This window comes from Cotesia typhae, unplaced genomic scaffold, assembly GCF_013202065.1.
Source record: "Cotesia typhae breed Kobodo isofemale line unplaced genomic scaffold, CoteBio_Ctyphae scaffold_13, whole genome shotgun sequence".
NCBI classification, from domain to species: domain Eukaryota; kingdom Metazoa; phylum Arthropoda; class Insecta; order Hymenoptera; family Braconidae; genus Cotesia; species Cotesia typhae.
The window spans coordinates 1,223,679-1,237,924 of NW_027423774.1; the positions used below are offsets into that span (position 1 = coordinate 1,223,679).

The 14,246-nt window shown below is 28.3% G+C and overlaps 3 protein-coding genes across 5 annotated transcripts; 1 reads left to right on the forward strand and 2 right to left on the reverse strand.

Moving 5' to 3' along the window:
- Window positions 1-40: 40 nt before the first annotated feature.
- On the forward strand, window positions 41-2,488 carry Pgap5 (Per1-like protein PGAP5). Its single transcript, XM_074254558.1, has 9 exons — window positions 41-368; window positions 429-574; window positions 653-723; window positions 790-930; window positions 1,253-1,420; window positions 1,488-1,579; window positions 1,675-1,797; window positions 1,879-2,019; window positions 2,097-2,488. The coding sequence occupies exons 1-9, from the start codon at window positions 255-257 to the stop codon at window positions 2,259-2,261; spliced, it is 1,161 nt and encodes a 386-aa protein (XP_074110659.1). The 5' UTR covers window positions 41-254; the 3' UTR covers window positions 2,262-2,488.
- Window positions 2,489-2,644: 156 nt separating this feature from the next.
- Tm9sf4 (transmembrane 9 superfamily protein member 4) lies at window positions 2,645-6,375 on the reverse strand. The gene is made up of 9 exons (XM_074254553.1): window positions 5,964-6,375; window positions 5,479-5,726; window positions 5,242-5,388; window positions 5,007-5,165; window positions 4,620-4,894; window positions 3,974-4,192; window positions 3,450-3,867; window positions 3,175-3,358; window positions 2,645-3,087 (listed from the first exon to the last, which is right to left on the reverse strand). The coding sequence occupies exons 1-9, from the start codon at window positions 5,964-5,966 to the stop codon at window positions 2,848-2,850; spliced, it is 1,893 nt and encodes a 630-aa protein (XP_074110654.1). The 5' UTR covers window positions 5,967-6,375; the 3' UTR covers window positions 2,645-2,847.
- A 1,023-nt stretch (window positions 6,376-7,398) lies between these two features.
- Stau (double-stranded RNA-binding protein Staufen) lies at window positions 7,399-14,235 on the reverse strand. 3 transcript variants are annotated; one of them, XR_012480382.1, is made up of 7 exons: window positions 13,594-14,235; window positions 13,145-13,219; window positions 12,845-13,050; window positions 11,749-11,883; window positions 9,295-11,174; window positions 8,881-9,180; window positions 7,399-7,835 (listed from the first exon to the last, which is right to left on the reverse strand). XR_012480382.1 is itself a non-coding variant. In XM_074253356.1 (6 exons), exons 2-6 carry the CDS (start codon window positions 13,192-13,194, stop codon window positions 8,938-8,940), a joined length of 2,514 nt encoding a protein of 837 aa, XP_074109457.1. In that variant the 5' UTR covers window positions 13,195-13,219; window positions 13,594-14,231; the 3' UTR covers window positions 7,399-8,937. The 3 variants fall into 3 exon arrangements, 2 of the variants coding, with proteins under 2 accessions (XP_074109457.1, XP_074109458.1); XM_074253356.1 differs by having other exon boundaries at window positions 7,399-9,180; window positions 13,594-14,231; XM_074253357.1 differs by lacking the exon at window positions 11,749-11,883 and having other exon boundaries at window positions 7,399-9,180; window positions 13,594-14,187.
- Between the last annotated feature and the right edge of the window lie 11 nt (window positions 14,236-14,246).

Consider the following 14,246-nt stretch of genomic DNA (forward strand, 5'->3'; position numbering starts at 1 on the left):
CAGTTATCAATGCATTATTTACATCCTCGAATTCAATTAAATCATTTAAAATTATTTTGGCTCAAACTAAAACGAAAATACTAACAAAATTTATTGAATGTGATCGATTTACTATCTTATGAAAAATAATAATTTTTTATGTGGCAAAATATTAAACAGAGTGTTTTTTTTTTTTTTTTTTTTTTTTTTATTATTATTATTTATTGAATGGTAAACGTATCTATATATTGTGATACAAAAAATTTTATTTATCAATGTTGGGAATGAATAAGCGATCATATAAACACCATTTACTCGAAGCTTTTATTGCTGTTCTTTGTCTTTTAATTTACTGCGAATATCTAATTTACTATGTTGTCCTTGCACAGGTAAGATTAAAATTGTATTAATCTATCTTTAATAATTTTATATTTATTTTTATTTTTTAGTGCTCATGGCCAGATATCAACAGCTTTAAAGCAGATCCTTCAATCAAACCAAGCATACAAGAGGAGAAGCCGGTAAAAATAATGTTTATAGCAGATACTCATTTATTAGGATCTAAAACTGGACATTGGTTTGATAAGCTTAGAAGGTATGTATCAATCAACTCACTTAATGTTACGAATAATTAATTAAAAAAAAAAATTCTTTTAAATAACTAATATTTCAGAGAATGGCAAATGTACAGGACTTTCGAAACATCAATGGTTCTTCATAAACCTGAAATTGTTTTTTTTTTGGGTTTGTAATTTACTAAACCTATTACATTTTCACCTGATAAGTAATGTAGATTTTATTTTTAAACAGGAGATATATTTGATGAAGGAGCTCGAAGTAGTGAAGATGAATTCCAAACTTATGTCAACAGATTTCATTCCCTTTTTTCTGTTCCGAAGAATACTTATTCTTATGTACTCGCCGGAAATCATGACATGGGTTTTCACTATGGTCTGAGAATCAATAATTTTCTGGTAACTTGTTTGGAAGTGAGATTTACCCTGCTCCTGGTTATAAAAAATCGAAAAATCGACATATCGGGATTTTTTTTCCTATGTCGATTTTTTGAATTGAAAATAATATATACATTTATTTTCCCTGATTAAAAAAAAGCATTGAGACAAAGAAAAAAGTATTGGTTTTCTAGTCAATACTTTTTTTTATTCAGGATTGATTTTATGGCGCAAAATAATGTGGTTCTCACTTTCAAAAAATAGCTATTTTTTTGCTAGTTGTATTTAAAATATTTTATTGTTAAATATTATTTTTTCAGCAATAACACCTTATAAAAATCAACGATTTATCAATAGTATGAAATCACCAAACGTCAAAAGAGTCAGTGTCCGAGGAACTCATTTTATACTTATCAATAGCATGGCGTTCGAAGGAGATGGATGTTTTCTTTGCAGGCCAGCTAAAGTTAAAATTTACGAAATATCAAGTATAAATTGAATTTATTAAAGAGAAAAAAATTATTTTAAATACATACCAATTATTATTTTTAACAGAACAATTAAAATGCGCCAAAGGAATCAAAAGTGATTGTACTAAGTCTGGAAAAACTATAATTGAAAGATACAGTCGGCCAATTTTACTTCAAGTATGTTTATTGCATGCATTTTTTATTTTCTATTTTACTTGATAAATTTTCAAATGAAATTTTTTCATATTTTACTTTTAAAAAATTCTATTCAGCACTTTCCAATGTATCGAGAGTCTGATGCTCCATGTAGAGAACCAGATCAAGCTCCAGATGAAATAAAAAACATTAAATTTCGTGAGCGGTGGGATTGTGTTTCAAAAGAGTCTTCTGAACAGGTAGCTCTTTTTAACATTAATTTATTATCATAGATTTTCGAGTATTAATTTTTACTAAGAAAAAAAAAATAATACACAAAGCTTTTGGAGTTATTGAATCCAAGGCTTATTATTGATGGTCATACACATCACGGCTGCAGACAATTACATGGTGAAGACACTCTAGAAATCACAATTCCTTCATACAGTTGGAGAAATAAAAATAATCCGTCATTTTTAATGGTAAATAAATAAATAACTAATGTCAGTAATTAAGTAATTATTTTTTATTACACATACTTTATAATATTTTATTTTAGGGAGTTTTTACACCAAACAATTACGCTTTATCAAAATGTTACATGCCCGTTGAGAATACAATTATTTTAATATACACTGTAGGTGGAATATGTATCGTTTTTTATCTTCTGTTTCGAGTCAAGCAAAAAATGAACCGCCGTCATCACTTTTTAAAACTACACTGAACATTATCATCAATAATTGGATGTAAATAAATAATGATCTCTCATTTTTTAACAAAGCTCTGTACATTAAATCATTAATCAGATTTTTCGTAATTAAAATACTGATATTGTCTACATTATTATCAATTTTACATCGTACTTACTTACATACGCTTATATGTTAATAAACTTAAAATAAAATATACCATTTTTAAATAAGATTACTTATGCGTTTAATTCATACATTGTAAGTACCAAAGATGGCAATTGTTTTGTTTTATTTAAATCTATTTTTTTAACTTTTCATCAAAGCACCAAAGAAATAATTTAACCGATTTTGTGTTTTGGAAAATTTTTAGTTTTGTTTTTCTTACAAATATATATTAAATTTATATAAACTAAACTAAGGAATTATTTTTATATTTTATTAATTATACTTATATCATACATTCTCTCATTCACTTGATATATTTATTCGATTGCCAAAAATTAGGCAGGATACGTTTTCACACATATCAATATTAATAGAAAATTGTCTCTGTTTTAATTATTATTATTATTATTTTTTTTAATTGTAAGAAAAAGACATCTATGAAGAAATTAACGACTAGTCAATCTTTACCGCAGCATAAATTTTTCGAATAAATGCATACGCAGCAAAGAATCCTATTGTTCCGGTAAGCAACCAAAATGTCAAAACCATTAATCCAGTATATCCAAAATACATTAACGTTGGCACTAATTCGGTAATTTCAAGTTTTGTCATAAAATAAAAAACTGAATAGGCAAATACGTAAACAGCTGAACCGCCACTTACAATAAAACTTCTCCACCACCACCTGTAATCCTGTGTACAGTTAATTAAATAATGTTTAATTGCAATTTTAATATGTAAGAAAATAATTATTAAATAAAATTATTAGAAAATACATACCTCTCCGCATAGTTGAAAGTAAACCATTACTATTGATATTTGTGAACATGAAATAACTAGAATACAGAATACAAGGAATAGGAAGCCAAAGAGATAATAAAATCGATTTTCCCATAGTGCAGTTAAAATGAAAAATAATTCAATAAATACTGCTCCAAATGGTAATATTCCAGCCATCAGTGTACTAAAAATAATTTAATTAATTTTAATATCAATTTTGTTTATTAATGTTAATAATGTGTTTAATATAAATAATATAATATCGAATAACTTACCATAAAATTGGATTCATGTACCATAATTGATCGGGTACTTGTCTCGGGATTTGATTAGTTCTCACTGGATGTGTAAATGGTTGTTTTCTATATCCAAAGAAATATCCGAGGTAAACAAGTGGAAGAGAAATACCAAACCAAAGACACAGTAGTGATAACATTGTCGTGAATGGTACTGCACCGGAACTGTGTTTTCCCCAAATGAAAAAATTAAGGAAGAAGCATGTACCAAATACAATTCCAGGATAGAATGTTGCTGTTAAGAGTGCAGCACGTTTCCATTGTCTTCCACGTATTGTTTTGTACAACCGTGCTGAAAAATAACCGGCGACTAACCCAGAAAAGGCGTAAAAAAAAATTGCACATGTAGCAAGTGCTCCTCTACTAGCCGGCGAAAGCATTCCTAACATGGCGAAGACTGCAAAAAAAAAAAAAAAAAAAAAAAAAAGATTATAAAGAAATTAAATTCAAATTTTTATAAATAACCATAAAGTAATTAATAATTAGTAATATATATATCGTACATATTGTAATAAGCGCCATGAAAAATATTTGAATTCCGCTCCCAATAACGGCAGCAAAAAGACGGGAATTAGTGGGTGGTCTGAATACATCGCCGTGGACTAATTTCCAACCTGTTTCTTCAATTGATTCATCCAAGCTGGCTAGACTGTCACAATCGCCTGCATTATAACGGGCGATATCTCTTCGTAATGTTCTTACCATAATCATCGTAAGAATTCCTAATAAATTGATATTAGTAATTAATTTTATGTGGAAAAAAATTTGGAAAATCCAAAAGTGCACGACTCATAATGCTCATTTAATTATCAATGACAGGCAGAAAAATTTTTTGACCTATTTTAATGTTTATTTCCGTTTCTATTGCACTAAATAAATTTTTAAAAAATATGGAATTAATCTCGATTAAATAATCTTGACAATAGTATGCAAAATATATTGATTCCATGAACTAACAAGGCTATAATAATAAAAATAAATGCCAAGATGAGGCAAAAAAAATTTTTCGATCGTAAAGCACTCTCTAATGCTTCGCATCATGGGTCGTGCAATTTAAACAGCTGCTTTGATTACCTAATATAAATATACACATATATATTAAATACACGTGTTTTATTTTTCTAAATTTAAAATTTATATTTACATTACCTGATAAAAAGAATACAACAACAAGAGAATTAATAATTGAAAACCAATGTATCTTAACATCATTTATTCCCAAATAAACATCCCATCTGCTAGCCCAGCTGATATCTGATTCAATCCACTCAACAGAGTATAAAAATAAAAGTCTTGTTCCTTTTGGATTAACGTATTGTGGAGAAATGTCTCCCGGTGGTTGACAATCATTGTCTTTAAATTCTACTTCGCTGAAATCAACAGATCTTGCATCAACTTCGAAACCGATTACTCTAAATTCATTGCTGTAAGATTAATAAAATTATCATTAAATAATGATTTAATTTAAATGATGGAACAAATTTCATAACAACTAATTATTACTCCTTTATTATTATAAATTATATTACTACTTACTCTCCATGTTTATGATAACTAAGTTTGAGCTTAAGAAAATTATTTATGAATACTTGATCGCCTTTAACACCACCGAGCCGATAGCCATAATAAACTACATCATTATCATTATCGTTTTTGTGGATTTTTTTAGTAGCTGCAGGCAGATTATCTATTAATCTGCAATGTTGACAATAAATTAATAATTTAATTCAAATTTAAAACAATGATACGATTGAAAAATTATTAAACCTACAAATGAACCGTATACTCATGTTGTATTCGTTCGATTACAGTTTTGGATTCTTTTTCGTTCCAATTCATAGGTTTTTGCGGCGTATGACATAACAATCTGCAACTTACATCAGTCCCCATAGCTACTTCATACGGAGTGTTGACAATTCTGTTTGAAAAAATATAAATAATTAAAATTAGGAATAATTCGCTTGATATGATACAGAATAATATTGAATAAATAAAAAAATAAACTTACCGATCACCTCGGAGGACTTCACCCAAGTTTTCAGACATGTAGACGACAGTTCCATTTTTTGGTCTACAAAAATCCAATGAATAATACTCGTACGGTAATTGCGTACGCGTACTGGTCATTTTTACAGCCTTGACATTTATCTTTTGCCCTTTTTTAAATTCAACCGGAGCTACTCCAGGAACATAAAAGGCATCTAGTTCTAGGATGAAAAATAACAGTCCTATTACTGCGCTCCATTTTAATCTTCCCTGTAAAACATTATTAAAAATTTTATTATTTATGCAATTAATTATACAGTTAATTACATCATAAAATTATCCATAAATTTATTGTGATTTTTGCGACAAATTGTCAGATCAATTATTAGAAATCGATGATAAACATTGTTGGTGATTATTAAAGAAGTGCATTGTTGTTGAAAGGTTAATTTGTAATGAAATTGTTTAGGATTGAATAAATATGTAAGAATAATAAATATAATTTACCATGGTGTGACGTTAATTGTTGATGAAGCCGCGCCACGCCGACTGCACAATTCAATTTCAATCACCTACAATGTCCACAATAATTCACGACACAACGTTTTCGTATTACATCAGGAGTATGTGTAAGTGAATCATCATATCATGTGTATGTGATGTACAAATTAATGTTGTGTGAGGAGATTATGTTTCGACAGAGTGAAGTTGGCGCTTTTTCAATGTTGACACGTAGAAACAAACTATACAATGTAAGTAATATACCTACACATGCTTATGATATGTATACATAACACAATCGATTAATTTATTCAAAGTTGGTTCAGATTTTTATTTTATTTTTAACATATAAAAATAAAATTTATCCGGATTCTATTATTCCAATTTTTTTAAGTTGATTTTTGTTAAAATAAAATCTGAAATCTTGAATATATATATAGAACTTGTTTTTTTGGTAAAGTGTCAGTTCTATCTGATCTTGGTTCTATCAACATTCTAACAGTCTGCCTCCTTCCGGAATCCGTTAAAGAGAAATTATGTTACCGGGTCTGCATCTCTAGTTATAAACGTGAGATGACTCTCTAAGTTCAAATTATTTTTTTTTTTGCATATATTACTGCAATTTTCAGGTGACTTTTATTTAATTATAATAACAAAAATAATCATACTGAAGTTAGCTGTCAGCTGTCAATTTTAAAAATTTTTTTAACAAATCAATTACAATAAAAAAAAGCTCCTAAAAATTTTTACTTGTAATTTTTATTAATTTTCACGTGTGAAATTTTTTAATTAATTTTTTTTTAGTAATAATTTAATTGCAATAAAATTCTAAAAAAATTTTTAGTGTCAACTTCAGTATCATAAAAAATAAAAAAAAAAAAAAAAAAAAAACTATTCTTTATTTTATTACTAAGAAATTTATTAATTTATTTTACAATAAAATTGAATTTGCCTGAAAACTTAAAATTCAATGTATTTAAAATTTTTTCTTCTAACTTTTAAAACAAAATTAGTTTTAAATTGTACGAGAAATAAAATAATTACTAAAATTGGCCTGATAATTATATTAAGCTTCTATTTCAATAAAAAAAAATTTAATATCTATATACAAAATGCAAATATTGATTAATAAGTTTAACAAACAATGATTTAACGGAACATCCAAATATTTTCAATAACAATGCCTTAGAAAGTAAAAAATAACTCCCTGAGTTATTGAAGCTTTTAATTGAAAGTATTTTTTAATAATAGTAGGTTTCTTTTTTGCTAAATAATATGAAAATCATATTTGCCATAGTTACACACATAGTGTGTTCAAAATATTAAATATCTCCACAGTACAAAAAAAATTACTCTAACTACTTAAACGTAAGAAGGTAATTTAAAAAAAAAATATTAATATATACATATAGATGTTGATCACAAAATAAACGTGGGAATATTAATTTATTTTTCTTTATTTGACTTTTATTTTAATTTAGTACGTTTATATTATCAATGATAAAAAGATTGAACTTATTTAGGAATTGTCGGTTTTATAAACAATATGGTTTAATACAAAAGGAAATAGGGGAATGATGCATTCAGAAAAATAAGACAATAAAACAATGAAAAAAAAATCTAACTCTAAAAAATATATTAATCGCATATTTAGTATAACACCATTTAATAAGCTTTCATGTCCTCGATTTCCTTCACTTTCATATACCGACGCCCCCCAAATTATGTAACAATCATAATATCATAAGTTCATATAAATAAATGCGAGACAATAGAGTACAATTCAGTGACGTTGCTTCAAGATTTTACAACAAAATTCAGTTTTAATCTTGTGACCATCGCGAGGCAACGGGGTGAATAATAAAAATATTGTCTCCACTAAAACAAAGAAAAAAAATTTGTTTAAATTTTTTTGTAACAATTTTTTTTATAACCGATTGAAAAAAATATTGTATAATATACATATCTGTAATAATAATATTAATAATAATAATAATAATAATAATAATAATAATAATAATAATAATAATAATAATAATAATTTCAAACCATTAATAACAATTTTAAAAAAATTGATTCAATCACAATAATACTATTAAATAAAAAATTATTCGAGTTTTTTAATTCAGTACCAGTAATTGAAACTTTTTTGTAAATAAAAATACAAAAGACCAAAATTAATTCAAGGTTGTACTAATGAAAGGAAGAATAAGATCTACTATGAATTGGAAGTTAAGAACAAGCAATCAAATGATTGAGGGAATGGCCGCAATTTTGTCTGAGATATTATTTAGTTTGTTTAATTCGATCGTGTTTGATAAATAAAATTTTAAACGACATTTTATTCGTAATTTCGTCGTGTTACTTTGCCCAAACGGAAGACAAATCAAGATTATCATTTCAATAAAACGAAAAAAAAAAAAAAAAAAAAAAAAAAAAAAAAAAAAAAAAAACTAACCACAGTAAATAGTAATCATAATAATAAAAAAAAATTCTCAAATTATTTTCGTTAAAAGTGTATTCCGCAAGGGCAATAATACTGCGAGTAAATTATAAACTCGATTCGATAATGGTTTCAAGCGATCATTACTACTGTTAGTTTTTTGCTTCTATGTCAGCAATTCAATGTATTCAAGACAAAAAAAAAACATAAAAACAAAAAAATAACATAAAAAACTTAAAAAAAAGTTTAAAAAACACGCTTTATGACTGGTATACAAGAGAACTTCTATAAATTTGACTACGAAAAGCAGAGAGGGAAAGCTATCTCGAATTATTTTGATCGTGTACTAGTAAACGAGTAAAAAAAAAATTCCAACGAATATAGATTTCCCTCTCTCTCTCTCTCTCTCTCTCTCTCTCTCTCTCTCTTTCCAAGTCGAATTTGTAAGATTTCTACTATAATATACAAAGCAAAAAGTACCTTTAGATTGGAAAAAATGAAATCTATCGTAATTCAGTTTTACCAATCGTAAACATGTTACTTATCGATCGCTTGATTAAGAATATTATTCTTCGCTTGATTTTTAGTCTGCTCACTTGAGGCAGGTTGTTCTTTTTTTTGTGTATTTGTTACACTATCTAATCCGAGTTTACTAAGAGTGCGTAAAGCAGTGAGAGCGGCTTGATCTCTACTTGCACTTGTCGTTGGACCATGACCATGACAAACTTGAGGTGGATCAGTACTGAGTGAGACCAACGATAGATACTCCTTGTATACACCCTAAAAATTCTGTTATTTTAAACGATTGCATTGAATTTACTTAATTTTAATTAATTGTGAATTATTAATAAATTATATTTAAGCAAAAAGTAAAAATAAAAAATTACACCGTACCTTTGGAAAATCACTGAATTCAACATCAAAGTTGAGAAGTTGAGCTAAATATTTTAACTGCTCTTTTGGAGATATACCAGAGGTATTACTTTGCTGCTGCTCTCGTAATTCTTCAGCCACAACTTGAACACTTGGACCACTATTCACTTTATTTTCTTGACCACCATCAACTAGAAGTAAACCTGGGACTAATTGACGGCCAATTGTACCACCAATTGGATGACTTGGAGTTTCATTTTGGTGTTGTTGTTTATCGTCTTCAAGGAAAGTTACCTTCCTCGGTTTACTTTCAGAATTTGAATTTTCACTATCAGCTGTTTTAATAGACGATTTAATTGGCTGTACATCAGGTTTACTGTATCCAAGTTTGGTTAAAAGTGCTTCAGCTGCAGCTCGTTTACCAAGTTTTTTATTTGGTCCGATTCCTCGTGCCGAAATATTTCCAATAGACACTTCCATAAGAAATTCACGACGTCTGGGTGCACCTTTTTCTTCAATTAACGTGTAAATTGGCTCTGGTTTTTTTTGAGCCTGTTGAATTTGAACGAGACGCGAAATAGGATTAACTTCATCGGCAATTTCAGAATCGGATCGTGGCTCTTGATAATCTTTTATGAGATTCCGGGATTTTTTTTTAGTAGCGGGAGGTTTACGTTTCATACGAATTGGTCGACACTGTACCGTTGTAGGCAAAGAAGGAAGTCTTTTTAATTCTTCAAGCATAAGTTCCGCTGCTCGTTTTTTCGATACTTTTTTCGAAGAACCTTCACCATGCGTAACAGTATCCCCAACAGAGCATTTAGTTTTGAATATACGAATGTGTGGTTTACCACTCTCAGATACAACTTCAAAGCTGACCGATAGTCCTCTTTTTAATGCTGTCTCATGTACCAAAGAGACTGAACTTTTAAGTTCAGCATTGAAATCTTCAATGCCTGGACTCGTACCATTTTCATTAGTGGTAGCTGGTGTTATCTCTTCTGGCAATGGTAGCTGCCGTAATTGTTCTAAAGCTCGGCTTGCTGCATCATGTCGAGCTGCTTGACCAGTTGCACCTTGTCCGATAAATTCACGGTCACCAACTTTAAGTGTTACTACGTAAAGACCTTCAGGTTTTGCGTGGAAAAAACGATGGTTTATATTACGTGGAAAATTCGGATTAAACATCCGAGGTTCTGGTAAATTATTGAAAGGTATATTTGGTGGTGAAGGTGCATGTTTATACGTATAAGTTGTTGGTTCACCGCGTTTCATAGCTAATGCATTTAACTCAACAGTCGGTGGTAAATGACTTGTATAATTACCACAGCCACTTTGACTTTTTGTTGAGTGCCCGATTCGTATAGATCTAGGTTTTGGTGGTGGTTGTATGTACAATGTTTTAGTTAGTGCTTCTGTCGCTGCACTATGTTGAGCTTTCTTAATACTTGGACCATCAGCAACATATTCTTCTTCCCCTAATTTTAAGGTTACAGTAAACCTTTTTTTATGCGCTGGTCCTTGCTCATTAGTGAGTCGGTATTGATGTTGAATTTTATTGAACCGTGCGAGTTCATTTACCAAGCACATCGGCGTTTTCTCTTTCATGTTTGCCAAATTTGTATTTGTAGCATTTGCGTGATTTTGATTAGACGGACTGTGATTTCGGGATTCTCTGCTTCCATCACGAGTTGGTGATTTGTTTTCACCTGAGTTTAGTTGTTGTTGTTGTTGTTTTTGTTGCGGCTGCTGCTGCTGCTGCTGCTGCTGTTGTTGTTGTGGTGGTTGATGAGGTGAATTTACTTGTTGCATATTACCTTGATATTGATACTGTACAACGGTTTGACTGACTGGAACAGCTGAATCTGACTGTCTATTCACGCTGATGCTTACCATCGTGCCTAAGCACAAACGATTTTATTTATTAATTAATTTATTTAATTTTTAACTGTTATATTATAGATTATAATGTTAATATGAGAAATAATAATCAGGTATTAGTCATAAAATGTTACTGTGTTACTAAGAAAAGCATTCACTAGTCATAAGAATTGTAAATAATATAGAGTTGCAAAAATAAAAAGAATATTTAAAAAGGAAAAAAAAATAAAACGGCAATAAATAATCAAGCTTTGTGAACGTAAACACAGAAATAAGAGTTTTAAACATGATATTTCAAATGAAAAAGTAGTGATATGATCAAATTACTTAAGAATTATGACTGAAAATAAATTTTTAATGACATAAACAAGTCTCAGTCCAACATATATGTATTTTACTTTTCCCCGATGAAATAAATGGTTTGTAAAAATAATTTTTTTTTTTTTTTTTTTTCAATTTTGCAGCATAATAAATGTTAAAAATATTGAAATTTTTGAATAATTATTAATTGTTGTTTCCCAATATTAATCACAGGTCAGAATTAGTTTGGTTTAGAAAATAAAGATTCGAAGTAATGAATTAAATAAAACCGACCTTCGATGCATCCCGTTGGCCCAAACAACAGGTCCAAATTTTCAATACTATACGGTAAATTTGGTAGATGTTTTTTACCTTCCACACCAATTAGAAAGGCACTCAGGAAGATCAGAGTTAATATGAGTCGAAATCCTAACAAAATTAAACATATGGAAGATGTAAAATCTATTGAACGTTTGAGCTTTTTTTCCAAATTGATTTCATTAATTTTGTCTAAAGATTGAATAATAATAATTTATAATAAAATATAATCGACACCAGTTGGACTTTTGGAAACTAATTTATTATAAAATTTTTTCAAGTATCACTGCTTATAAACTGGTTTAACTGTTTAGCCAACAAAATATTAAAATGAGCGTGCAAAACAAGATGCGATTTCACCAAATAAACCTAGATAATTATGATAACGTTTAATTAACGGATGAATATGATAGTACCACATGCCAACCTATAAATAACCAGTAGAAATTAGAGTTAAATGATAAATTTAATCAATATAATATTCTGAAAAATTAAGAACTTTGTAAAATTAAAATGTGTACATTTTTTCCAATCATTTTAAATAAAGTCGTGTTTTAACTGTAAAGATAAATAATCGAAATGATTTCAACTTTAAAAAATTGTTTTAATTATTTTAATACTTTTTATGATAATTAATAAATTATCATGCATGGAAAGTTACTGTTTATTTAATTTTCCAAGACTGGAAAAATAAAATTCATAAAAAAATTGTAAGATGATTTAAACATTCAAGTTTTACTCATAAATTAGATGACATTAAAGTTAACTGTTACTTGACAATTTAAAAATTTTTTTTAACAAATAAATTTGCTCCAAAAAATAATTTTTAAAAAATTGCATTTTTAATTTTTTACAATTTCTAAATGTCAATTTTTTTTTTTTTTGCCATAATTTATTTGTTACAAAAATGTTTAAAATTATAAACTATCAGCTAAGTTAATTTTCATATCAATTAATCAAATAAATAATATTGTAGATGCAAACATTATCTACAACTAATTTCTACAGGCTTATGGTACATTAAATAAGTAAGTAATGTTAATTTTCAGTAGCTAAAAAGAAGAAAACTTACCATTTGGATTTTGTGCATTAGCACCAATAATCAGAGGTTGTCGTGGAGGTCCGGAATGTGGAAGATGTGCGTGCATTGCTTGATGCCCAGCAATAGAAATAATTTGTTGTGGAGCATGCATACCACGATGCAAATGCATATGTGGCTGTGGTTGATGTGGCGGAATCATATTCCCTTGTGACATTTGACGAGTTGGGCCAACCATTCTACAAAATTATTTATTTTAATTATTAACACGCAGTAGTAATAGCTACCATCGTTTCACTTGAATGATTAACAAGGCTGCATATAAATTCTAACCTGCTTTGATCTCGTAACTGATTTTGCATTGAATGATGATGCCGCAACATAATCCAGTAACAATTTGTGATAAATCTGTTAATAGTTATCCATGATTAAAAAATTACATAAATTTATATTTATATAAATGCACTAATTTATGAAATAATTGTTAGAAGAATGGATAAATTTCGTTGATGAAAAAGATTTAAGTAAAGCGATCATACTAAAGTGTCATTAGACAAAAATGATTATTTTGTAATAATTAACTGACAAACAATTTTTCACAAGATTTTCGCTATAAATAAATTAGTCGATAGACAATGGGCTTGGCCCGGTAAAGTATGAGAGAGAGAACTAGAAAAGGCGAGTCAAGATAGTAATCGAGAAAAGAGTAAGGTAGATAAATGATAGAGAAACACCGCTGCAAGAGCTAAAGGACAAAAAATGATAAATCTTTAAATATTTACCAGATTTGGAAATTATTATATGATTGAATTTTATATTTATGTCAATCAATATTCATACAATTAGTATATTGTCACTCTCATAAACGCACAATATTTTGTTAATTATTACTGAGCCATTGGCAAACAGCAAAGAGAGTAGTACCTTTGCAAACTAAACTGCGGCCATTTTGATAATTATACAAGTATAAGAATAAGAATAAAAAATTTTTAAAATAGTTAGCAGGTGATTGTTGTTTGATTGGTTACTTCTTCTGGATTACTAGTGACCATTTGTCGGAACTATTGTTCATTTTTATTGAAATAGTAAATCCCCTTTGAATGTGATTTTTACGCCGGATTTACATGAAAACACTCGCTCACTATAATACTGAAGTTAGCGGTCAACTGTCAATTTTAAAAATTTCTTTAACAAATCAGTTATAATAAAAAAATGCTGTTAAAAATTTTTACTTGTAAAACTTTTTAATTATTTAATTATTTAATTGCTCTTGAGAAATAATATTTTTTATATTATTTAAAAATAATATCACATTTTTAAAAAATAAAAATAAACTATAATTTTGTGCTCTAAAATAATGCATAGTAATAATGCATTTTTTAATTACTTCATTTAAATGGTGAAAAAAATCTAAATTTATGCAAAACTTAAATTT